Genomic DNA, 27,351 nt, shown 5'->3' with positions numbered 1-27,351 from the left:
CGAAACCCGTATTTATACGTGGTTGGGCGGCAAAGTGTTAACATGTCCCATCTAATCGATATGTCCCACTAGTCGGCACATTGCCAGGTGTTTGGTCTTGTTGTTCTTTTTTTGTCAAAACTCAGAAGAAACCAACCTGTCCCATTCATCCCACAGACACGTCATCTGGCAGAGTTGCGGCAAAGGGTGTGTTCGCTGGAGGAGACGGTGAAGGAGCTGGAGGCCCAGCAGTGTCAGGGCGTCTACATCTGGCGCCTCAAGGGCTTCTCTGCTCACCTGCGCAACCAGGAAGCAGGCCTGTCGGTGGTCGAGCACAGCCCAGGCTTCTACACGGGCCGTCCGGGGTACAAGCTCTGCCTGCGCCTGCACCTGCAGTCCCCAAACGCCCCACGCTGCTCCAACTTCATCTCCCTCTTCGTCCACACCATGCAGGGCGTTTTTGACGGGCAGTTGAGTTGGCCCTTTCAAGGCACCATCAGGCTGGCCATCCTGGACCAGGGCCCTGACGGCCAGGATCATGTAGAAGTGATGGAGACAAAGCCAGACTTGCAGGCTTTCCAGAAGCCCGCCATCCATCGCAACCCCAAGGGCTTTGGCTATGTCACCTTTTTGCACTTGCATCAGCGGCATCAGCGGGCCTTTGTCAAAGATGACACTCTGCTGGTACGTTGTGAGGTGACACCGCGCTTCGACAGCGCTCTTCGCCGCGAAGGCACAGGGGTGCAGCCCAGATGACCTGAGGCCTCAATGTAAGGGGACTATGTCTACATAAATTAAAGTATTTCTAAATGTGCAGTTGCTTATAAAAGTACTACTTCATTTGAAAATGGGAAAGAAATTAAGTGATTATTAACATACTTGACAAGGAACGCCAAATCTGGGGCTTAGTGCCCGTTGTGGCAGGTATACTCTACAGTATATTTGGATGAAATAGTATCCATGTCAATACTGGGGAAGTGTGTGATATGGTATTTCCTGATATTTTGGTATTTGTGTTTCAAAGGGTTCCAAAGGCTCAGAAATTTAGAGAAAAAAGGACTGTGTAAGAAAGTATGCAACATAGTATTTATTGCTCAAGTTTTCCTCCGTGTCAGTTTATGATTTCTTTAAAATGAAGATGTAAGCCAATCATTCTGTGCGTCTTTGTTGAAATGTTCTCAAATCTACTCAATGTTCATTTACAATGCCTACGTTTTATATTCTACACTTTTGGTAAATCTGCTACCAAATTGAACAGTCTTCAAACATCATCAGATAACTTGCTCATAAACATCTAAATGCCTAACTACCAAGACTGAATATTTCTGTGCAAGACAAATTTTCGGACTATAAGCAGCGCCTTTTCCCCCATTTTTCGACCCTGCGGCTTATATAACGGTGCAGCTAATCTATGGATTTTTACAGCTAACGGCCACTAGGGGACCTCCAAGCGAGTCAAGGACAAGTAACTCCCAGAAACCAGGGCTGGATATAGGAACAGTCAAGGACAAGTAACTCCCAGAAACCAGGGCTGGATATAGGAACAGTCAAGGACAAGTAACTCACAGAAACCAGGGCTGGATATAGGAACAGTCAAGGACAAGTAACTCACAGAAACCAGGGCTGGATATAGGAACAGTCAAGGACAAGTAACTCCCAGAAACCAGGGCTGGATATAGGAACAGTCAAGGACAAGTAACTCCCAGAAACCAGGGCTGGATATAGGAACAGTCAAGGACCAGTAACTCACAGAAACCAGGGCTGGATATAGGAACAGTCAAGGACCAGTACCGTACTCAAACAGCCATCTCTTTCCCGACAATCCCCTCTGTGCACGAATCCTTACATATGGTAATTAAACATTAAAACACCTGCGGTTTATAGTCCAGTGCGGCTTATATATGTACACATCATTCAATTTAGCTGCTGCGGCTTATACTCTGGTGCCCCTTATAGTCCGAAAATTACGGTATGTCATAGTATGAAATTATATAACATTTTAATGTGCCTACATTTTCAGTTGTATTCCTTATCCAATTTAGTCTGAATAACTAATATTCTAAATAGGGATGTCCGATATATGGGTGATTTATTTTTTGATGAGCAAAACTGGGCAGATGCATATTAGCTGATGATAGTGTTTTCTTTTATTTATCGGTATCAGTCCAAGGAGCAGAACAGGACAGATGTGAACAACCAATGATTGTTTATCTTGTCTGGCTGCACAGGTTTTATGGTGTTTCTCTTGCCATGCAGGTTTTGTTTGGATACTTAAAACATGCACAACAGCATTGAAATACATTGCAGAAACAGAAATAAAGACAGAATATTTTCCAGAATGTTTTCATGTCTTATCACTTTCAAATATGTACAAAATTGGATTACTGTTGGAACTTGTTTTTATACAGACCACATCATATCGATATCGGTAAATATTGGTTACCAGCATAAATGTATTATTGGTTTCATCCCTACTTCTAAAAATAAGGGGTGGTTGTCTTTTTGCATTTGTTTCAAGATGTATTTACAAGGGATGTTGTAATTCTGTAGGGCACTGTATTCTTACACTTTGGAGAGCAGGAGTGAGCTTACATGTCCAGCTGAAATGGAGCAAGCTCTGAATCACCTTTTGATTGATTGAAAACTTTATTAACATATTGCAGAATTGGTACAATACAGTACAGCTCAATACTAACAACTGCTAAGGGGATGAAGACCAGAAAAAGACTTTCGTCTTGTTTACATAAGGGTCCTCCATTTTTAATTCATCAAGACATTTATGACATACAAATATACAGTACTGTGTAAGAAAACGAGATCATAAAAAAATTAAATATATACATCCGAAGGGGAAGAAACTGCACATTTAAAGGAAACCACTTTAAAGCCCAGTGGTTTCCTACAGACACGGGCAGCTTCAAGCTAGATACAAAAAAAATATAATAGTACAATTAATACAATTATTTCCTGGCATCTGATGAGCTGGTAATTCCTCACGGTGTGTACTTAAGACGAGGAACATGATGGTAGTGTTCGTTTTCCAATGCAACCCCAGGAACACCACTTGGCAGGCCAAACAATTCAGATTTTGTTTGCAGAATTGTTATAAACAAATGTGCCTACCCAACCTTTAAATGGGAATACTATTCAATATAAGTGTTCACTGTGTTATTTGTATCACTACTCATTACTCCAGTTACTAATATTTCGGTGTAGACCTTGGGTATCTTCAAAAAGGATGATCTGCACTTTGAATTACTGTAATAGAGCTGTGTGTTTTCCTCTGTCATCACTGTAGATCTTTAACAAGTACAATGCACATTTGTCTTGTTTTTTTGTTTTGTTTCTTTTATAAATGTACAAGGCATTTTCAAGTGCCTAAAGTTATGTAAAAAAGATTCAAGTGTAAACATTATTAAGGCAAGGTCATGGTTTTGATTTTAAAATATACTCTAGTCAGTCAGTTTTTCCAAAGGTGCACAGGGAAGAAATTAAGCATGATCTTAATAATAATAATTTAAAAAGAAAAAATGGAAATGTATCAAGTTGCACAAGCTTTTTTTCCTTTTGTTTGTTAAGGTTGCATGGATTTAGATTCGAAAGACATGCTACTAAAATGGTGCTACTGTAGAACTCTCTTATGCTGCCTTTTTTAGCCTTAATGCTGCCTTTTTTAGCCTTAATGCTCATCTTGATTTCTTTTATTTTCTTGTATCGTCACAATGTTTTAATCTTATGTTGGACTGTGGACTAATGTGAAAGGAGGTTGTCGCACACTCATAGCCTTGACGCAAAAATAACCCGTCAACGTTTCAGATTTAAAGATGGACTATTTATCTTTAAGTACACTGGCATGTTTACTGTCCACTCACTCCCACAGCATAAAATAATATGAAAAGTTCCACCTTAATTAATAATGCAGAAAACTGTAGGTGTTCCAGGACAGTGTGCAGTGTCACTGCTATGGCGTCGTCCACAGACAGTTAAAGCCACATAGTTACCTTTGTCTTTTTAGGTGAATGAATGAATGAATGAAAACTTTATTTAACAGATTGCAGAATGGGTACAATACAGTACGGCTCAATACATACAATTGTTAAGGGGATGCAGACCTGAGAAAGACGTTTGTCTTGTTTCCATCAGGGTCCCCCGATGGAAGGTAACGGCACAATGGTTGTCCCTTGAAGCACACTGGGATGACAGACTACTGCTACAGTGATGTTCATGAACACAGGAGCCAGCTCGTCTGCGCAGGAATTCAAAACACATGGGTGGGACCCCGTCCGTGGTTTCACCCTTTTGAAGGTTCTCCAAACCTCTGATGTAGTGACCCCAGCTGAGCTCCCCTTGTAGTTGGTGAAGGGCGGCCCTTAGCCCCTGCCACATACACCTCATGTTGGAGTCCTCTCCTCCATACTGGGACCCAGTTTTTTTTACTTTATTGTGTCAATGAAGTCACTCTACATTTAGGTGTAGTATATGTACACTACACACATATACATAGTTACACGTATCCATACATACATGTATACATACATACACACAAATGTACACGAGTAGATTATTTTCTTACCCATCACCCATACAAAGACATAACTGCATCAAAAGAGTAAGTACCAGTATAGATGTTATGATCCTGGACTAGTAAACCTATCCATCCATAGTATACATCCAATATCCATCCCTACTCGTCCCCACATACATGTAAAAAAATAGATAGATGGGAAAAAAGGAAGAGAAGGAAAAAGGACTTGAATTTTCATTATAGGTGTAGGCCTACGGGGTGTTCCCCAACAATTGAGTAGTAGATCAAAGATAACTCTGCCTACTGCTACTCTAGTTTTCTATTGCTGTTTCATGTTACTTAAATCCTCATCCAGCTTGCTCTTATAGTCCCTTTTTGCATTTTGATATCATTCTCTTAGTTTGATATGGATGTTTGAGTTCATCCATGGTTTGCAGTTGGGTCTCGGTAGGATGCTTTCATCCACCAGCCTGTTTATGTGTCCGATGACATGACAGATCCAGCCCTGAAGACAACTGTTGTGTCGAAACATTGGCTTGGATGGGTTATTTTTGGCTATTAGGCTATGAAAAACCTTCCTTCACATTATTGCACTTTTATCATGGTCAGCAACTCTCCAAGATTGGTGTGCGTTACCCTTTTACTTATTTCACAATGTTGGACCGTGAACGACACTACTACTGCTGTTTTTATCTTTTGATAAGGTTGTTTGTTGTTAAAGGATAATACATGCAGGTATTTTTGTTTGTTTATTCTTTGTTTGATTGTCTTGGTTGCCCCTTTACATTACTCAGTCAGTACATTTACAGATATCGGGTTTGTTTTCCTGCCCTCAGAAGCCATTTGCTGCCATTTGTTTTATAATATGATCAACTTCCACAGATGTGTAAATTACTCAAGCTAGATAATCCATCACTGTAAACCTTATAGGGATAGTTCAGATTTTTATGATTATTATTATTTTTTAACCCTAGCCCTATTTCTTACTTACCAATGATGGTGATCGGTAGCATATGGCAATCCATGCTGTTCCTGGTACTATAGTATCACAGGTTGACAGGAAGCGTGTATATTTTCCCCAACGGAGTTTCACTTCCGCATTCGGTTTGCGCGATCTGATTGGCCACTGATGTTTTTTTCAGCGTTACTCCTAACAATCGCGCCAGCAGGCTGTTACCCTAACCTTAACCAACTAACCCTAACCTTAACCAACTTCGAAAGAGAGCGACTTCGAAAGAGTCGCCAAGCAGTTTTTTAGGAGTAACGCGATTGGTGCTGAGCGAAACGTCAGTGGCCAATCAGATTGCGCAAATCGAACACGGAAGTGAAACTCCGTTGGGGAAAATATACAGGCTGACAGGAAGGGCTCCCTATACAATCCCCATCCCTAACATAAACATTAATTAAAACTGTCCTTTTAACACTTTAATCGCCGGAAACGCCGTAACTCGTCATTGCCCGCCATGCTCATTCTGCCGAAGACGCCGTAACACGTCTTTGATATCAATATTTCAAAAATCTGTGATCGAAATCATATTTCTCCTCCGGGGACCTGAGATATACTGCTGATCTCCACTCAACTCTCTAACGGTTCAAGAACGCCATCTGGTGGCCGATCGGCAGATCGGCCAACAGGAAGTGACACGCCAAACAGGAAGTGCTCATTCATATTTCGTCCGGGCACTCGCGATCGTTAGCCGGACCCCATCTCGACACACTGGATAATCAATCGCTTGCCCTAACTCAATAAACAACGTTATTTGGACGTATATAGTATTATACAACCTGGAAATGGTTCATCTAGATCAACATCCCATAATCGAAAACTGTCTACTCCAAGCTGATCGTCCAACGGCGCGAGGAAGATACGGTAAGATCCAGCGTTATTTTCTAACGTGTTCCATATAAACTGCTCTGATGATCATATGACCCACACTAGGTGAATGATATAACGTTGCCCACGGAATTATAAACAACCCCCGCCCATCCGGTCAACATCAGATGATACGTAGTAACTTCTAGAAGTACCTCCAGTTGACATTTTTTATCTGGCACCGATCGCTACCAAACTGTATTTGATCATCAATATAATGCATTTGGGGCTATAAATAAAGTTCTGGAGAAAGCTGCAGAAAACGATAAAAACATACTTATACTTTAGACCATATTTTAGTATGAATATGTGAATGAAAAAGTATAACGTTGCTACACCCTGAACAATGGATATAGGACATTGAATGGGCCATAATAATGTCAATTTAGCAATAGAATTTAAAAAGTTATAGCCCTGCAAAGAAGGGGAACTTCTCCATAGACAAATAGAGCTGGCTAGGGATGGTAAATTATGAATTTAACCATGGCGATCAAAGTGTTAACATACACCTATTCATGTGGCTCTACACCTAAGACTGTGGAATATACCCCCCATGGATTATAAATACCATTGGAGTAACATAAATCATTTACTGTATATGCCATGGATTACTGCATAACTGAGACGCAACTAGGAACTGCACAGCTGTGACCAGAACATTTTGACATTATTGACTAATTGGCACGTGATTGGGTGCAGCTGTCAACAAACTATTGTATCGGAAGAGGACGTGGGGATTGGCTGAAGACCAACCCCCCCCAGGCGCCTCCCCCCAGCTCTCTTCTAGTTTCCCAAAGGTACATGATGAGGTCATAGAGACACACCATGGGCTTTATAATGGGAGCCCACAGTCAATATGGCAGACCTTTTCTAGCGGAAGTCTCAGAACGTGTGTGAGCATACTTCCTTCTGCGACGTTGGCTTCAGTTGCATCCTCTAACTTCATCCTCCATCCATGAGGACCCTACGGAACTGATGGAAAACTACACACCACAACTGATTCCTCCGCCAGTATACTTTGTTGGACCAACGACACCAGCAAAGCTGGCAGTATGTTTAACTCATTACTTTATATTTTTACATTCAGTGTGGTAGATCACAGAAGATATGAATTGCAAGGTATCAAATGCACTTCTCAGCTTTTCTTTTCTTTATTGTACAGCAGTTTGTAATGTAGGCTACATGATGTGATTGGATCCATTTAACATGAGAGCAAGTGTTTTCCATGAATTGTATTTGTTTTCCTAAATATTATTTAATTTAGTGCAGCTGGTTGTTTAATTAATCTGACTTAATCATCCATTATACTGTACTCCGTACCTGCAAACAAAGCTACTAAAATACTAAAAAGGACTACTTGTGAATATATAACCTTCATCTGTCTGTGTATAAAACCTTCACGTGTGGGTGCTGTGTATAAAAAGGCTGTAGTTATTTTAAGTCTTCATCCCAATATGACTGAATAACCTCCTTTCACATCCTAAGTCATTCAGATTCAGATTCCTTTATTGAGCCATTTGTGTAAAAACACATTGGTAATTGTTGCAGCAATACAGTGTATGCATTTTCTTTTCTTTTTTCCCAGTAAACAACACCAACACAGACACATGACAAGAAACGAAAGAGTAATGAGAGTATATGAGCCAAAACATCAAGCGACGTGTCACTGTCCAAATTATGTTTCGAGCTTGCTGTACATTCAGGAAATCTTTGACATCATGGCCCCTTTGCCTGATGATGATAAACCACTGTTGCTTTTATTCATCAATGTAAGGGAATCTTTTGTTCGCTCCATATCCTGAGGGACCTGCTTCAGCATCTGTCCCTTCTGGTCTCACTTCACTGTCAGTACTTGGTTGACTAGGAGGTTGTTCCTTGGAGCTGCTCGCCTTGGTACCTGTCAAAGAGACACGATTTAATATTATCTTTACAATGTTGAATAAGTGAGATATACTATTAATTGCATGGTATTTAGTTTTCATTGAGCATTGTCGTCATTGTTTTTAAACATATCAGAAGATCAAGCTTCTTAACCCTTGAAAAGGTCTGTGCATGGCACCAGTGACTCCTAATAATAATTCATTGTATTTATAAAGCATTTCTCAGGAACCCGAAGTCACTGGAAAGTCGAAGTCCATGACTTACCTGGAGCCCTGGGAGCATCTCTCTCACATTTGAGTGTGCTCTTGGCGAAGCACTCCGCCATCCAAGACAACACCTCTCCACAGTATTTCAGCTGAATGAAAACGGGTTATTTTTTTATAGATTAAAAATACATATTGTGATTATTCCCTCTTTATTGGCATAATATTGGTGTATTACTTTTCCCCCAATGTGTAATAAGTAGGGATGTTCCGATCACGTGATCGGGATCGGGGGCCGATCACGTGATTTTCAGAAGATTTAATTCAACAAACATGACCATGTTCACGTCTTAAACTCATACTGAGGCCTTAGTTTTGGTTTTAAATTGCATATCATCATTAATTTATTTATTGTCACACAGAGCAGAAGAATTTTGCCAAAACAAACGCATTTCCTTTGATTTAATTATACATCAAATGATTTATGTCAAGGATGAGGGACATCCACTAGTTGCAGAACTTGCAGTCACCTGATTTTTACTGACGATGGCGCCATTGCTCTGATGAAGCAGCAGGTTGGAGGCAGAGTTTTTAGATTACTCCGGTTGCAATGCCTCGCTTGAATGAAGTTATATTATCGTACTTGGCTTATCACGTCCCGCTCTTAAGCCTATCGAGATATACCTCATCTCATGTACCTACTGTACTTACACAACGAACAAAACCAATACACCCACACCTGCCGGGTCCCGCCCCTACGGAGGCGTAGCCTATAAGATAGCAGGCACAGTCCCCAATACACCCTTCCTCTATTTTCGTTCCCAGCATAGCGGATGCAATGCACCTTATGTAACTAGTGTTATGAAAAGATTAGAGAAATTACGTAATGTTGAAAGCTTACCGGAGGTTTGCTTACCCCTGGCATCTTCGAGGCATGTTTCAGCGACACGACGGGCCTATGTTGATGTTTCCTCATCTGACGACAGCAGATCAAGGGGCAGCGTACATGGTTTGGCTATCGGGCCGGCTTGTACAACGGTGAGTCCTGTGTCATTAGGCATCAATGTTGGTATTGGTAATGCTGTGGAGTATGTTTCGGCGCCAGGGCCGGGGTGGCTTGGTGAACGTTCCACTGCAGTGGACGTTTTCCTGGCAATCCTGGAGCACGCTGCTAACGCTAATGCTACTAATGCTACTACTGCTAATGCTAATGTTGACGCTGAAATGGGTCGTTGTTCTAATGATCCCCGCCGCGGGACAATTCCGCTTTTCCCTCCTCTTACCCGCTTCATTGATGAAGGTCAGTCGGTTGCTAATGTGGGGGATTTCGCTGAGTCCTATTTACCTTTTTTACGGGTAAACGAACTAACAACTGGGTGCAGGCCGGGTGTACCGTGGCTACATAGCCAGGTAGCTTTGATCCTGTGCCCCGGCGGGGATGAGCGATGTCCCACCCGGCCGATGCTTGAGACCGCATCGGCTCGGAGGGTGGCAGTATGGACGGATGAGTGGTATACTGCTGCAGGATGGTTTGTAGCGGCGGCCAGTGTTATGGCTCAGCTGGCTAGTTTCCTATCCACATTGGCGTCGGGTAGTAGGGCTATGGGTCCAGCCGACATTATAAACATGTTGCATGTTTGTGGTGTTATAGAGATCTTGACTCAGTCGCAAGCTATAACTGCGGGGAGGATTAGGATGCTGTCAACGTTTGTTGTTCGGCATGTTTGGTTGGAGCACTCTCCTCTTGGGGAAGAGGATAGGTTTTCTCTCCTCATGACTCCTTTTTCCACGGAAAGGCTTTTTGGTCATTCTGTGGAGGCGCAGGCGGTTGTTGATCTGGGTTCTACATCGCCTCACGCTGTGCAGCCAGAGGTGGGAGCACGGTCTCGTCAACAACTGTGGCGAGATCCTCGACAGGCGGCTATGTTTCCCCCGCCGGTGGTGCCCTGGGCGGAGAGTCAACGGGGTTCCACAAGGCTGACAGCCTTGGCGGCCGAGGGATCAGCCATTTTGGGTGAATTCGGTTTGGATAAAACAAGCCGTCGTCACTTTGCCGCAAGCAGCCCGCTCCCTGTTCAATCCTCTCTCTGTTACCCACGGAAGCGGGGCTCTGATCGTTCTCCTTTGGCTGCGGGCCGCAAACCTTCTTTGAAGCGCATGCGGCCCCATTCTTCACTTCTCATGGGAACAGGGGCTGACACCCAGTTGATGGCTGAGCCTGGGTCTGTCCATGAGAATGTTGTGCTGTCGCGTGGCTCCTGCACCACACATTGTGTGATGGGTGAGCCTGGTGTTATGGCTGCCACTAGCTACAGTGGTCAGCAGGGGGACTCGAGGCCTCTTCTGTTGAATGCACAGCAAGGGTTACCCCGGCCTCGCCTTCGCCAGGCGGGGTATCGCGCTGATGCCTCCCACTCCCGTGAGAGCGGCAGTGGTCTGCGAAGCAGAGGCGAGTGTGATTTGGGTGGTAGCAATATCACTGCAGGGCTTCGGCGTGTAGGAGCCCATGGGGTCCTCATGCCTTGCGTGTCTAGCTGCGGAACGACTCCTCAGCGTGTGCTAGAGGGGTGTTCAAGGGTGGAGGTGTGTCAACCAGTTTGATGACAGCTTCTCCCGTATCAAACCGGCCCTTTCTGTCGGGGTCCCCCCTTGGGTGCGTCGCACAGCGGGAGGGACCGGGCCAACTATCTACTATTTCTTGCGGCCCAGCGTCAGTTGACGGCGGGTGCGCTGTGGGATTATTTTCACATATGGCGACAAGAATGCCATTTGGAGGAGTGGATAGAGAGAACGTTGAGGGAGGGGCTTGTGTTACAGTTCGCACAACCCCACCCTCCGTTCTCAGGTTTGGTGCCGACCCTATTGTCAGGGTCAGAAGCAGTGACAGCCCTGGCCGACGAGATCCAATCTCTGTTGGCGAAGCAGGCCGTCGTCGTGGTTCCGAGAGAGGACGCGATGTCAGGCGTCTACTCCCGTTATTTTCTGGTGCCCAAGAAAACAGGGGGGGTCAGACCTATACTGGATCTGTCCGCGTTCAATCGTATGCCAGGTCTCATACCAGGCTGGTGGTGGAATTCCTCACCAGGCTGGGTTTTGCTGTGAACTGGAAGAAGAGTACGCCTCTTCCCAGTCAACAGGTGGAGTACTTGGGCTTGACGCTGAGGTCGAGGCCCATGATTGTAACCCTCTCGGAGCAGCACCGGGTGTCTTATCAGTCGCACGCACGGTTTCCGTCTGGGAGGGACGGTCACGGCGCTGCAAGTGATGCGTCTGCTCGGTATGATGGCATCTGCTCACACGGTGGTTCCTCTTGGCCTTCTCTTCATGAGGAGGATACAGAGGTGGTTTTTCTCTATGAGAATAGATCCGGTGAGGGACAAATGGAAACGGTTGACGGTTCCTTTGTCGATATGGGGAGATCTCGCCCATTGGAAGAGGCTGGGTATCCTCACCATTGGGGTCCCCATGGGCAGCAGGCGCTCACACGTCGCGGTCTTCACCGACGCCTCTCTCACGGGTTGGGGAGGGACGTGTCGGACCCACGCAGTGGGGGGCAGCTGGCCGGCGGTTCATGCCGGTCCATCTACCCCGCACATCAATGTGTTGGAATTGAAGGCGGTCCTTCTGGTCCTCAAACGGTTCGGCCACCTGGTGGTAGGCGAGCACGTTTTGGTCAGGACAGACAGTGTGACGGCAGCGGCGTATATCAACAGGCAGGGTGGGACTCGGTCCATCCACCTGCACCGGGCGGCGGTCGAACTTTGGCTATGGGCATCTCACAGGCTGCGCAGTCTGAGGGCGCTCCACATTCCTGGTGCAGGGAATATGGGCGCGGATATGATGTCTCGGGGCGGTCCTCGTCACGACGAGTGGGAACTCCGCCTGACATAGTCAGACAGATCTGGGATCGGTTCGGGGAGGCCTCGGTAGATCTGTTTGCGTGCCGACACTCTCACAAGTGCCCCTTGTGGTTCTCGGTCAGTCGAGCGGATCATCCCCCCTTGGGGGTGGATGCCTTCTCGATCTTTCCATGGCCGCCCGGTCTTCTGTACGCCTTTCCTCCTGTACATCTGTTGGGTCAGCTGTTGGAGCGGATACAGAGGGAGTGCAGGACGGTGATCCTGGTCGCGCCGGACCGGGGCACGGCAGTGTGGTTCCCGGTCTTGATCCAGCTTCTGGTCGCTCCTCCTTGGGTTATTCCTTGGTCGGCGACGGCCCTCTCACAGCACAACGGGTCTCTGTTCCAGTACCCGGTGTTGAGCCAATGCCTGCTGGTGTGGCTGGTGGGAGGGTGAGTCTGGAGAGGATGGACCCTTCTGTGGTTGATACCATCCGGAATGCACTTGCTCCCTCCACTGTCGCGCTTTACGCGGGCAGATGGCGTATGTTCCAAGAGTGGTGTAAGGCGGGGGCCGGGACCCAGTCTCCTGCCCCCTGGATGCTGTCCTGAGTTATCTCCAGTCTCTCCTTGATAGACTGTCGGCTTCGACGGTTAGGGTATATGCAGCAGCTATATCCTCCTATCATGAGGGGTTTGAGGGGACTGTCTTGTTCAGCCACCCTCTTGTGAAGCGTTTCCTGCTTGGCGCTCGACGCGTTAAGCCGGTGCAACGCTCTTTGGCTCCGACTTGGGATCTTCAATTGGTCCTCGGCCGGTTGTCCTTGGCCCCGTTTGAGCCGCTCGAGCAGGCGCCGTTGGGACAGCTCTCCTTCAAGACCGCGTTCCTGCTGGCTGTCACCTCTGCTAAACGCGTGGGTGAGCTCTGTGCTCTTTCGGTACGTCCAGAGTGCCTGTCTTTTCGGGCCGATTGCGGTGCCACTCTGCGACCTAATCCTGCTTTCATGCCTAAGAATATCCGGAGTTCCTTCCGCTCCCGGGATATTGTGGTTCAGGCGTTTCGTCCGCCTCCTCACACTAGTGAGTTGGATGCGGGCCTTCACCTGTCATGTCCGGTCCGCGCTTTGGGAATTTACCTCAGCCGTACTCAGGACATCAGGGTTACCGACCAGCTTTTTGTCTGTCACGGTGGTTCTCGTGCGGGTAAGGCACTGTCGAAACAGCGCCTGTCCCATTGGTTGTGCGAGGGCATTGCTCTCTGCTACACGTTGGCTGGGCAGGATCCCCCTGGGGGCGTCAGGGCGTACTCCACTCGTGGGGTGGCTGCCTCTGCCGCTCTCCTGGGTGGGGCTTCGGTGGGGGACATCTGTGCTGCAGCTTCATGGTCCTCCCCGGGCCCCTTTGTAAGGTTTTACCTCATGGACATGACCAGGGGTTCTGTCTCCCAGGCGGTTCTGGGGTCTGTGGCCTTTCCTGCTTCCCGTCCTTGGTAGGGTAGCAGGAGTGTATGGGTATGGGCCACAGTGTGTTAAGTCACACGTGGTTCCGCCTGTGCTGTGTGTTCAAGGGGTTCTAGTTCCTCCTTGTTCGCACTCCGGTGGAGTTGACTGCGCCCCCCCCCCCCTTCGTTAGGGAGGATGGGGTGACAGGACTCCCCAAACCCCTTGATGTGGGCTTTCGGGTCCTCAGGGGGTACATTTGTCAGGCCTCATGTCCGCTCTTACCCCATATCTCGATAGGCTTAAGAGCGGGACGCGATAATCCAAGTACGATAATATAACGATAGGTTATGTATATAACCTAGTTATATGAGTACTGGCTGAGCATCCCGCTCTTAAGCGGCCCTGAGTCCCCTTGAGGGATCTTTTGACTGGGAACGAGATTTTGGCGAGGAAGGGTGTATTGGGGACCGCGCCTGCTATCTTATAGGCTACGCCTCCGTAGGGGCGGGACCCGGCAAGTGTGGGTGTATTGGTTTTGTTCGTTGTATAAGTACAGTAGGTACATGAGATGAGGTATATCTCGATAGGCTTAAGAGCGGGACGCTCAGCCAGTACTTATATAACTAGGTTATAACCTATCGTTAACTTTTCACCTGGATAACGTCAACATACAGGGTGAATGTAATGTGAGAAATGGGAGGGAGGGGGGAAACAATTTTTTTTTTGTTTTTAAAAAAGAAATGGTTTGGATCGGATCGGGAACGATCGGTATCGGTAGATACTCAAAATCACATGATCGGGATCGGATCGGGAGCAAAAAAATGTGATCGGGACATCCCTAGTAATATGTAAAGTATCTTATTGCTGTTAATAGAGGTAATATTCATATTTAATACTTTTTGAGTAACTACCCCAACACTGTTCACATATTCACAAATATTGACTCAAACATAATTATGTGAATTCCTAAAATGGGTGGCATTCCCCTTTAAACATGGCAACATTCTAGTGGTGCTGTTGAAACATCTGATGTTACCTGAGCTTCCATGGAAGTCAGGCGTTTTTCTTGATCCTTGAACCCACCAACAATCCTTAACAAGTTCTGGACCCTTTGTCAGAAAACAAATCTCCGTCAAAGCACTGTTTCTTTTAGTTATTTTTTTATCAAAAGTACTGATAATTTGAGCTCAAGTTGTCTGCCACTGCCAGAATATACGATACAACTGACACTCGTACCCAGAGCTGTCTCTACACCTGTACGTCACAGCCTCTTGAAACACCTCTGCCCAAGAGGGCAAAAATGTTTACCAATTCGGGACGCGTGTATCCTTTCCGCAACGGAATTCGGTTTCCGGGTTCCTCTGATTGGCCGCGACCCCCACATGACCCGCCCCCCTATCCACCGCTCTGCCGCTGCCGCGCGCGGCAGAACGAGCGGCCGCGGACTCGCTCGCTTCCTCAATTTATACGCATGGAAGTATTGACTGAATGAATGAATGAATGAATGAAAACTTTATTTAACAGATTGCAGAATGTGTACAATACAGTACGGCTCAATACACACAATTGTTAAGGGGATGCAGACCTGAGAAAGACGTTTGTCTTGTTTACATCAGGGTCCCCCATTTTCAATTCATATAGAACGACTACGCCGTAACAAATCATTAAAGAAATATACCGTTAACTGGAATATGTTGTGCCTTTACACATATGTTGGATTGTGTAATTGGTTTGTCATGACAAACAAATAAAAAAATCGCGATTTACCCGCTGGCTACAACAACACACAGTGACTGCATGTAGTCACTGTGTGTTGATGTTGTAGCCACCTCCTCAGAGGCGATGCCGCTCGCTGCAGCACATTCTCGCCGCGGGCTGAGCTCTGGTGTCCGCTGGAGCAAGCCAGAGACAGCGGGGATTCGGCTCCCATCAGTCGGGCAAGAACTGCAGGTTTTCAGCCTCTCCCCTCTCTCCTGGAGCTTAAGGGGGAGCTTACTCCTGCCTCTGAGGAGCGCAGTGTGTCACTGTGTGTTGTTGTAGCCAGCGGGTAAATCGCGATTTTTTTATTTGTTTGTCATGACAAACCAATTACATAATCCAACATATGTGTAAAGGCACAACATATTCCAGTTCTGTATCACACTAGCTCCCGCTCAGCGTCTCATTGTATATATCTCGCTTCAGCATATATATACTGAATACATTTCAAAATGTACCTTTAAATGCCAGCATTCATCTGGCCACACCCCCATCTGCTTACCTACATAAGCAGGGGTGGTGCCACACACTCATCTCCTTCTCAAATTTCATCACAAGCAACGTGTTGCTCATATGCCCACTTGACGTGGAGAAAAATATTGGCTGACAATGTTTACGAGGAAAGGAAGAACAAGACATCATATCTTTATTTTCTCTCTCACTATTTTCGAGAAAATACGGCGATATTGTCTTCGTCACTGGAGTGTCTGGAAGATGGTGATCATTCTAAAATCCTCCACCGGTTTTCGTATTGGGAGCACGCCGCTGCATGCCTCTCAACTGCAGTTCCTTGCTGTGCTGGTTGGGGTGAAACCTTTCAGGACACAGCTGAACTGTAGGACGCGCCGCTGTTGTGAGAAGCGGTGGGTTTCAGGTTGGTGAGTACTGTTTTGCTTGCGGCTCCACTTGTCTGTTAGTGCTATGGGGGCTAACTGACAATGTTTACGAAAACCGGCCCCAGATTAAAGTCTTTTGTTCAGCCTCTTAGGCAACAGCGGAAGACCTTAGTCTGAAGCCCATTTTAGTTAACTAGTGGGCCACGACCATTAACACTGGTGATCCCTGTGTTTTCTGGACGAGTGGATGTTTTCTCTGTCACCGTGTAGGCCCCATCTTTCATATCCAAATGAGAGTATTCCCTCACGAGGAAATATGGGCATAGATGTTCGTTAGTGGAAGATCTGTGTTCAAGTCAGCTACAGGCCAGTTTGGTATTGTGCTGGCTCCGTCGGGTGTTGGTAAAATCACCGTTGTAAAACTGTGTTAACATCTTGTTTCTCTTTTCTCTTAAAAAGTGAGGAGGGTTTCAGAACGGCGGCCTGTCTGAGTGAGTGTTATATCATTGTGTACAAGTTCAGGTGATAGCTGCTTAGCTTACGTGCTAGTGGTGGCCTACTGTTAGCCAGTCAGCTGTTAGCTGCGGCGCTAGCCTGCTGTGATCACTAGGTGGCCTACCTGGCTAGGCTAGGAAACGTTAGCTTGCTGCTATCGGCCGAGGCCCAGCGCGGGGTGGCTCCGGCCCCTCGCGCGCCGCCGCGGTTCCCAACTCCCCTCTCCCTCACGGGGAGAGGCGGGGGGGATTCGAAGTCTCCCCTCTGGTCACGTGCACCGTTCGCTCGGCGTCTCGCGGGCAGGGGCGGTAGCGCCCGACGGTTAGAGCGGCCGTTAGCTTAATGCTACTCTGTTGAACGTGCTTTGATTATAACATGTTTTAAACACTCTTGACTACGACGTCATCTTTGACAGAGGATGTTCGTCGAACCTGCCCTGGGCCAGGACGGCAAGGACTGCATCAACAAGGGGGACCGTAGCGACGGGATGGAGCGGCGACGCTGCCCAGATCAACAACACAGAACGGCTGTGTTTACTACGGTGCCTTGAGACTGCACTTTGCTTGATCTACGCTCCGGGTAGGCAAGGCCTGACCAGACCTTGTACACTTCTTCTGGCTTTCCCTTCTAAATGTTTTGTAAATAACGATGTTTTCCAAAACGAGTGTTGCTGCACTACATTTAGGATACGACGCGAGTTATGTGTGAATTGTCTTGTCACTGGTATTTAGCTTCTCCATGCAAATCGGGTTGTTGTTACAGATGTGAAAATGATCTGGTTTGTTGTGTTGAGAAACATCATGTGTGTTTATATGTACTGTGTACTCACAACTAAGGGGGTTAAACTAACCTATAAAGCTATGCTTAGTGACAAATGAGTAAATAATGATTCTTTTCTCAGCCTGTAATGACAATGAACAGTGTGTTCACATATTAACAGGTTTTCCTGTTTTAACTGGCCGTATTAAGGGTAAAGTAGGAGGATTGTGTTTCCCCCCGGTTCCCTGGGGACTTCTTCATCCTCCTCTCAGACATGTTGTTGCACTACATTGTGTCACTGTGTGGAGTAGGGATACGATGTAACCCTTAGCTTGATTGCTGAGGTTGTGCTAAAACTGCTGGAGAAACTTTATTTTCCTAAAAGAAAAGATTGTTTGGTCGCTTTCGTGTGTGCTTAGCAAGGCCTGTGGCCGATACTAATCGAGAATTATGTATTCTCTCATTATGAAAAACGGCGTTCCTCAGTGTTTTTGCCATTTTTTATAGGTGATGATGGGTTGTGTGTGTCATGTGACCTACAACTGGGTTGGACTGGCCACAGAAGCACATGTGTAAGTTTGGTACCGGGGCTCTTGGAGAGCCCTCTCTATTCTGTGTTTTTTCCTTAGTAAAAATCAGATAGCAGGTTAGCTCATGCGCTGTGTGAAGCTGTCAGACGCTTCATGGAGCTGACTATGACTGTGTCATACTCTCTTTTTGTCATTACATCGTATCTGGGTGTGGGGTCGTAAAGGGGTGAACTGGTAACCTTTCCTCCCCCTTTTTTCTGTTGGTCAGGGGTAAACCCACCTGTCCTTCAAGGTTCCTGTCACGTTGCGGTTCGGCACGTTACAGGGTGAGGGGGGGGGGGGGGGGGGGGAGTTTCCTGGTCCCACGGCCTGGAATATTGGGCGTGTGCACCGCAGAAATTCCCCCGCCATAGAGTACGTCACTGTGCGCGTCTCTGTTGGTAGGACTTCCGTGTGCTGTTCAGGTCCATGTGATGGATCTGTTTCGGGGGGTGGTCAGGGCTCCTCCTCACCAAGCTCCTATTTGGGCCTTCTGTGAGTTGGGACTCTCCTTCCATGTGAGGGAGCCTCCTTCAGAGTACAGAGCCTCCTCCTCAGATTGTCAAGGTGAGTGGACCCTCAAGAAGGAGTCCTACTCTATTGTGTATGTATTCGATTCAATTCGATTATTGAGTGTGTATGGGTTCAGTGCCTCTTCCCCGGAGAGCCCTAAAACCAATTTTTTACATGGCTCAAGGTGCAATATATTCTTATCAATCTGTACAGCTTGCGTGGGAAGTCTCTCTGGGGATTCCCGTCTCCTTCCTATGGGAGGGTGGTGGGATGTAAAAATGTGAAAAAAATTTACCCCGGCTGTGTAGACTGGGATACATACTGTTGGTGCTTCCTTCTTTTCTATTAAAAAGAGTTGGAGTTAGGAAGTATCACACCCCTCTTGTCGTTCCCCTGGGCGCCTTGGGGATTCAATGACAGGTCTAAATAGCCTGTTCATTGATGTGGGTGTGTCCCGACGCACGTACAGTGCTAGCTCTGGGTGTTCTGTAAACAGGCGACTGACTGGCACGCCTTGGTTGCTTGAGGTTAAAACGGTGTTTTTATAAAGCAACTGGGATGGAGGTTTTTCCTCTTCCGACGACCAAATCCGACGACCTGGTTTGGTTATCGACGGATTCTCGTTCATATCTGGGGGATGATGACGGAATGGATCTGAACATATGTAGAGGGGTCTCACGCCCTGGGGGTGGGCCACCGGGCGCGGTTCGCCCGAACGTCTGGGTGGCGCCTTCTTTTCATGTTTAAGATCAACACTCATATCTGCCCCTTCTCCTGGAGTAGGCATGTCGGCGTGGTTAGGGCACGGGACTGGTTCTGGTCACGCTGGTCCGGATCAGTTGAACCCGTTGTCCGCCGGGGATGCAGATCTGCTGTTCTGGTACCCTGAGGGACTTGGGCTTTTTTCAGGGGGAAAAATGCCAGGTCGGTCCGGGTGTCACAGGGTTAAGCGCTATGGAGACCCTGGTTGGGTACATATTTTACTGAGCACTGTCGTAATGGCTTACGGCCATGCCAACCTGTACACGCTCGATCTCGTCAGATCTCGGCCGCTACACAGGTTGGTCCTGGTTAGTACTTGGTTGGGAGACCGCCTGGGAATACCAAGTACGGTGTGCTTGGGGCTGGTTCTCCATTCTTTTTCACTCCTCTCTCACGCATGGCGAAGAGGGGCCTGTTGGGGTGGTCTTTGACCTCCTCTGGTGACCCTGTGCTTCCCGTATCGCCGGGCCCGGTCCGAAGTCATGTTTCGTCGACCCGTAGGCCTGGGTTAACCCTTTTTTGAAAAACTGAAACACTTGTACTGCGGTATAGCCGGTGTATACCCGCAGGTGTGTTTTGGAGTTTTTTTCTTGAGGGGTTATAGGAACAACCACCGCATTGGGTAACACCAAGGTGGTTGATTCCCTGGTGTGTTGGAGCAGTGTCAACTCCCGGGTTCACCGGTTGAGGGTGCCCCTGCACGTTCATGACGTCTGCCAATCATGTCGGCCTTCTCTGCCTCAACCCCTCTGGGTGGGTTTTTTTTAAATGGAGGCTTGGTCATGCAACAACGCCAGCTTACGCCCCTTCCGCCGGTGCGGCTGTGTTCAGCTGTCCCCTCTGGCGCCTGTCTCGTCCGCAGTCTCCAGGCTAGGGTTAACAGCCTGTTGCCTGGTTTTTCCCTGGTGCGCTGCCTGCTTCCGTTGGTTAACCTTTTTTGTGTGCTTACGGCCATGCTGACTGCCTGTTCTGCAGGGTCAGTGTGCCAGGCGGTGTACTATTGGGGGGACGGGGCCCGCTCGGCTGAGGGGCCTTTGTCCGAATACGCTGGCGATGTGGGGGGCGGGGTCACTAAGTGCCCACCTGGTGGGGTCTTGATGCTGGCATCATGGACTTCTCCAGGCCCCCGTTCCAGGGGGTCCAGTCCCTTTGGTGGGTCTGGGTCTTCCTTCGCGCTCCGCTGCTACGGCCTTGCCACGGGGTTGGGTTTGCCCTTGACCCCGTGATTCTGGGGGCAGTAACAAGGTTGTTCCCTCCGTTCGTTCCCGGGTGGCATGCGGGTTGTGCGTGTGTGTAGTCGTGGGGTCAAGCCACGGTCTGCTCACCCTGTGCGTTGAGTTGCTTGAGTGCCTCTTCGCACGGTCAGGTCCGTCGCCCTTCCGTGAAGCCCCCAATAGGGGGGGTGCCCTCCATTAGGGGGGGTCGGGGGGGATCGGCCCTCCCTGATGGCTGTGGGGGGCCTCAGCGGGGTACATTTGTCGAGCTTCTAGCTCCCGCTCAGCTCCTATTATGCAATGAGACGCTGAGCGGGAGCTAGTGTGATACAGAACGTTAGGTTATGACTATAACCAAGTTCTGTTAACACTAGTGGACGCTCAGCGTCTAGACGCCGCTGCGGCCCTTGATTTTTCATTGTGGTGAAATTTGTTGGGAAGGAGATGAGTGTGTGGCACCACCCCTGCTTATGTAGGTAAGCGGATGGGGGTGTGGCCAGATGAATGCTGGCATTTAAAGGTACATTTAGAAATTTATTCAGTATATATATGCTGAAGCGAGATATATGCAATGAGACGCTGAGCGTCCACTAGTGTTAACAGAACTTGGTTATAGTCATAACCTAACGTTAACGGTATATTTTTTTAATGATTTGTTATGGCGTAGTCGTTCTATATGAATTGAAAATGGGGGACCCTGATGTAAACAAGACAAACGTCTTTCTCAGGTCTGCATCCCCTTAACAATTGTGTGTATTGAGCCGTACTGTATTGTACCCAGTCTGCAATCTGTTAAATAAAGTTTTCATTCATTCATTCATTCATTCAGTCAATACTTCCATGCGTATAAATTGAGGAAGCGAGCGAGTCCGCGGCCGCTCGTTCTGCCGCGCGCGGCAGTGGCAGAGTGGTGGATAGGGGGGCGGGTCACGTGGCGGTCGCGGCCAATCAGAGGAACCCGGAAACCGAATTCCGTTGCGGAAAGGATACACGCATTCGGGACATCCACGACCAAATAATTTTTAAAGAAAATGTGGGTATAACGTTAAATTATCAGAAAAGCAAACAGAGTATAGTGCTAACGCTGTGTCTTTTTGGCGTAAGGAAACTATACCGTTATGGCTTCATTGTCATTTCCATGGACACGGTGAATAAACAAGGCTGCACAGATGTCGTGAAATTAAATTATTTAACTTTTTTCAACAGATTTTCAGTTCTTATTTATAAAAGAGACTAAAAAACATGGGGGAAATAATAATACAATATTGTTTATTCAATAGGTTAAATGAATCAATAAATAATTGAGTAAAAAAAACTGTTAGTTTACTTCCTGTTTGGGAAGAGATGTTTGACAGTGGAAAGTCGTCCAATTATCTGCGTAGGAGTGTGAATGGTATTCAACCTTCTTTCAGGTGTAATTTTTTCAATGTTCTCTCAGAATTCTATCTTGGAACTTCTTAGCTTGTAATGGTCTCAAAATGTTATATTGCAATATTAGACATATTACACATCTGAAAGAACAACAAACTGAGTTGTGAAAACACTGGTCGATCAAATCATCAAAGGGGAAACGTTGGCGAGACGGCAGTTTACTTGGAGGAAGTACTCCTGAGTCTCTCCTCGCTGCTCTCCCAGTGCAGGCGCTCCAATTTTGCCAAGTAGTTCTCCTTCTGCATCGTCTCCCACGTCATCAGTCTCTGGTCCAGCCCTGCAGGCAGTTCCCTCTCTAGACACACACACAGTCCAGCAAATGAATAACAAAAAAGGCCATTTCCAAGCATTGAACAGGTGAGGTACAGTAGTAGAACTTTAAAAGTGTTTAGTTTGAACTGTTTAAAGTTGTATGGTACAGAGTTTGTGTATAATTAATTTAGCCATATATTGTATGGTGCACAGAATCATTTAAAAGTGAACATTACACATATGCTTGGCACACACAAAAAAAAACTAAAAACAACTCTGCTGCTCTGAAGGTATCTGTATTATTGCAATGCACTAAATGGGGTGAGGAGATGAGAGAAAGGGCGTTCACACCCAGATGCTCCAGCTTGGACTCCGGCCTCTTGAAGAGGCTAAGGAGGACCTGGGAGATGTGGCTGATGATGATGAATGGCGGAGCCAGGGCAGGACGGTTATGGTATTCCACTATCAGGTTGTACCTCTGGAACTTCCAGAAGATGTCTGTGTTCCCCTGAACCACCTGGAATGTGTAGCTGGCGGTGGGAGAGTGATAATAAAAATGTATAGATTATTTTACATTTAGAGGGTCTCAGTCAGACTGCAATGTCACAGTCAACTGTTAACGGGTTGATAAAATCAACAATAGAATAATACCTGCGATCAATTGGTGAGGCTTTCCTACCTGCTGCGTGGCATCCCTGTGGTCCCCAGCCACTTTTGCAGTATTTGTTGAGGTAAGCTACCAAATTAACCCTACTGAGGTATCCATTTTACTCAGTGGTGGTCAAAATTAAGGTAATGCTAAAGTAGACTATATAAATAGGCACTATAATTTAACACTTTCAGTGCCAGGCCGTGTTTTCCTTTTTACCCCGTTGATGCCACGGTCCACGGCCCATGTAACGTTAATATCGCCTAATCTATGTTTTAAATTATGCTATGTGTCTAATCTGCCCATCGCTTATCAAAGAATCATTTTCCAGTCAACATTGGCAAAGCAGATTGTGTTTTTATCGCTTCATTTCCTTTTTATAGCATTTTGAAAACCACTCTGAGTCGGTTTAGAAGAAAAAACAACACATTCCATGATAATCGCCTTTTACTGGAATATTCCAGAACGTTATCATTTGTCGGTCTATTTATGAATCGTTTTCAAATAAACGCTAGATGGTCGATAGTATATGTGTGCGCACGCACGCTCGTGCCGTGCGCTGATAATCGCTGCTATTATTTCCTCATGGCTTTTACAGTGAAACAGCCATATCACATATAGTGGAAACGCTTATATCTCCATGAAAACGAGTCTGATTATCCTAACACTGATAACATAGATTCCTTACTTGACATCAGATGGTATCCAAATGGTATATTCCAATTCCTGATCACCATTCGAAAAAATCGATAAGTATATTGATCCAACGTGTGTACAGTATAACCCATGATCGCCGCGGCTCAGAGGCTCCAAAATGAACTCTGGTAACTCCGGCTGCATCAGTGGACTGGAAAATGTGGACTGGAATATTTTTTTCCCCCATCCATTTTCATTGAGTCCATTCCAAAAGGGTGATTTACCATCTGGGAGACGATAGGGGGCGCTTTTTTCACATCTGATCGCCGGCGGCCCCTGGATCTCCAACGGTAGGCTCGTGTGATGCAATATGATTTCAGAACGATAATACAAAAATATATAAAAATCCAGAGAAAAGCCGTGACGTGGCTTTCAACGTCACAATCGTAAACCCAAGATTAGCCGTGAGTGGCGCTCAAAGTGTTAAATAATGTACCAAGAAGTGGACATTACAATCTGAGTTCACAAGATTATATCTCATACGATGTTCCCATTTGTGAGAACTGAATTTGGGAAACATGCTTTCAGTTATTATGCTGCTCCGTTCTCCTGGAAGTGAATTATTACAAAAAGATTTGAAGCTGTGGAGTGTTCATGTTTTTAGTTTACATTGTCTCTCCTTTTTAGTACTTTTACTGTCATGTTTTTATTTGTGGTTGTTCTATATGTGAAACTATCTGTGTGCTGCCTTCTTGGCCCAGGTCCACTTGGCAAAAGAGATTCTTACCTGCTGTCTTACACAAAAAATGCAACTATGATTTTGAGCCTGGACTGCTGCTACATACAGATACTTTTACATACAAATTATCATTGTCATATATGTGTATATAGTGTTATATTGTATTTATCTCATTCCACTGCAAGACTGCAATTCGAAACTGGCCCCTGTAAATGTCCTAACCCAACCCCCTCCAATGTACAGTAAATGTCCTAACCCAATAATACACGATACACGCATTTTCATATAATGTATGTAGGCTATATAGTGTTGTGTTTTATTTATGTTATTTATCTTACTTTAATCTGTATATGACTTGAGCTCTAATGTGTCTAGTTCTCTTATAGCTGAGCTGACCTCATCTCTCAACACATTTCATTGTACCGTTGACCTTGTGTTAACATAAATGAATAAAGAAACAAAGTAACTTGAACATGAGATGGAAATCTCAATGTGATTTACCCTGGTTAAAGGATAACTAAAAACGATATTTTGGCCTCTGATCTGAATACAGTTTGACTTCTGACCTGAACATGGCAATGAGGAGGTTGAGCAGCAGGACGTTGGTGACCAGGAGAAAGATGACCAGCAGCAAGATGACCAGCCAGTTGGCATAGGTATTGGGACAAGGTGGCAGCGTGCCCATGATTATCAGCTCTGGGTCCCTGGTGCAGTTGATCTTTGGCATGTGTGCCGCTGTGCCCCAATTGATCAAAAGATGAAAATATTAGATTGACTTAGATTACAATAGAATAGGAAAAACATGGACATGTTGGTTTGTTTTTGCTTTGTCAGGCACACATATTGGTCCAATCAACCATGACCTACAAAACATAAAGTAGCATAGTGGTTGATCTAAAGTACATATTTATAACAGTTGGATTATGAAAGAAACTTAACTAAGGAAATTAATTATCCAAACATAAAATAAAATACACCATTTAGAATTACAATAATGTGCTATGGTATTTTGGCCATATTTGACAGCCATAATTCACCGTCTATTTCCTCCAAAGGGATCTGGCCAAAAATGTGCAGGTAGGGGCGATACAAGGCCCTGCGGAACATCCAGTCAATCCTTGGGTCGTTAGGGTGGAGCAGAGCCTGGGTCGCGACCCCATATGCAATGAGCCACACACTCAAGAAGAAGAGGAAGAAGAACACGTCCTTCATCTGGAAAGGAGAATTAGTCAAATACAAGTATCATGTTAATGAATGAAGGAACATTTATATCATCTAAGTGTATTGATTTAAAGGCCCAATCCTTGATCCAAATGTAAACAAATGGAGTGCCCCACCACCAGACATAAGACTGACATGAATTCTTTATTATATTCGCTGTATTTTGTGGCTGTAGGTTTGTTTACATTGGTAATGTTTGTAAACACTTGAGTAAAACAGATGAGTAACACTATATTTACAATGAGTTAAGTTTCCATCTACAGATCAAAATATTCAAGAGTGTACAATATGTGAATCTACTGCAATATACTAAATATCCATTCATAGGGTATAACAATACATTAGTATTGATTTCATTTTTACTCTGGACTCATTTCTTAGTCTTTCTTATATTATTATTATTATTAAATGGTAGTAGTTGGTAGTACAATGGTAGTAACTAGTCATTTACGTCACCATTCTCTCCACAATGATGATCTTTGGACCCAGCTGTTTATGAATGGCAAAAATGTGGATGAGCCTGAGTGTGAAGACCATGAAGTCCAGTGCCAGAACAGTCCTTCCTGCCTCATAGGTGCTCTCAACCATCCTGCCACACCAAACACACCACACAGATTACTCAGATCATTTACTCACCTCAAAGGGTATATGGAGCACAAATAAGTTTAACCCACATTAACCCTTTCACTACCACACTACAAAGGGTTAACACGTTCACGTTTCGTAATTATGCCACATCAATGTGGAGCGCCCTACCCACAGCCGTAAAACATTTTTTTAATCCCTACCCACCTTCAAAACCACTCTCAAAGAGCACCTACGGGAGGCTGCAATTCGAAACTGGCCCTCATAAATGTCCGAACTCCCTAACACCCATCCACCCCCTCCTAATGTACATTTCTCTCCCCCTCGTATACATATATTTACTGTTAGGATCTCTGTTTAACAGTACTGTATATTTGCATATCGTATGTCACAAATGTAACAGTACTGTATATCTGTATGTTGTGTATGTCATAAATGTCATTATGAATTGAAAATGGGGGGGACCCTGATGTAAACAAGACGAAAGTCTTTCTCTGGTCTGCATCCCCTTAACAATTGTGTGTATCGAGTTGTACTGTACTGTACCCATTCTGCAATGTGTTAATTAAAGTTTTCAATCAATCAATCAATTCAATCAATCACTACCACACTACAGAAGGTTAACCTTTCACTACCACACTACAGAAGGTTCTATTTCATTATGGCTGCCGCTCAGCATCAGTTGCATATATCTCGCTTCAGTGGATATACACTGAATACATTTCAAAATGTACCTTTACATACCAACATCCGTCTGACCACACCCCCATCTGCTGCCTACATAAGCAGGGGTGGGGCCACACACTCATCTCCTTTTCAAATTTCATCCACAAGGAAGTGCCTGTTATATACCCACTTGACGTGGAGAAAATATTTAGTCTGAGGAAAGGAAAACAGAAGAACAAGGAGATACGTTGACATTATATCTTTATTTTCTCTCTCACTATTTTCGAGAAAATACGGCGATATTGTCTTCGTCACTGGAGTGTCTGGAAGATGATAATCATTCTGTGTGACCTCCACCGGCTTTTCGTATTAGGGGCTCGCGCCGCTGACATGCTCCCCAACTACAGTCCTCCTTGCTGCGGCTGGATGGGTTTGGCCCTCCGGCCATGCAGCTGGACTGTGGGAAGCACTGACTGTTGTGAGGAAGCGGTGGCTTCCAGGGTGGGGTAAGTACTGTTTTGCTTG

General features: G+C 45.9%; 2 protein-coding genes across 3 annotated transcripts in view; one reads left to right on the top strand and one right to left on the bottom strand.

Annotated features, from left to right (window-relative positions):
• The window catches only part of traf6 (TNF receptor-associated factor 6), a 31,770-nt gene extending 26,532 nt beyond the window's left edge, over window positions 1–5,238 (top strand). Inside the window, exons 9-10 of one of the 2 annotated variants that reach the window (XR_014620828.1) lie at window positions 157–3,994; window positions 4,139–5,238. Coding sequence is in view for 1 of the 2 variants with exons in the window: in XM_084337484.1 (XP_084193610.1) it covers window positions 157–735 (579 nt within the window). In the remaining variant the exon portion in view is untranslated. Of the gene's footprint in view, window positions 1–156 lie in introns of both variants that reach the window. The other variant, XM_084337484.1, reaches the window with a different exon arrangement.
• A 2,896-nt stretch (window positions 5,239–8,134) lies between these two features.
• trpm5 (transient receptor potential cation channel, subfamily M, member 5) overlaps window positions 8,135–27,351 on the bottom strand; it is a gene marked incomplete at both ends in the record, with an annotated part of 52,057 nt that continues 32,840 nt past the window's right edge. The window contains 8 exons of the mRNA XM_084337105.1: window positions 8,135–8,286; window positions 8,523–8,613; window positions 14,778–14,850; window positions 22,241–22,373; window positions 22,682–22,860; window positions 24,921–25,089; window positions 25,392–25,566; window positions 26,032–26,164. Coding sequence (XP_084193231.1) covers window positions 8,135–8,286; window positions 8,523–8,613; window positions 14,778–14,850; window positions 22,241–22,373; window positions 22,682–22,860; window positions 24,921–25,089; window positions 25,392–25,566; window positions 26,032–26,164 — 1,105 coding nt within the window. The remainder of the gene's footprint in view (window positions 8,287–8,522; window positions 8,614–14,777; window positions 14,851–22,240; window positions 22,374–22,681; window positions 22,861–24,920; window positions 25,090–25,391; window positions 25,567–26,031; window positions 26,165–27,351) is intronic.

This window comes from Notolepis coatsorum (genome assembly GCF_963971535.1).
Source record: "Notolepis coatsorum genome assembly, chromosome: 20".
NCBI classification, from domain to species: domain Eukaryota; kingdom Metazoa; phylum Chordata; class Actinopteri; order Aulopiformes; family Paralepididae; genus Notolepis; species Notolepis coatsorum.
This window is presented reverse-complemented; position numbering and strand designations above follow the sequence as displayed.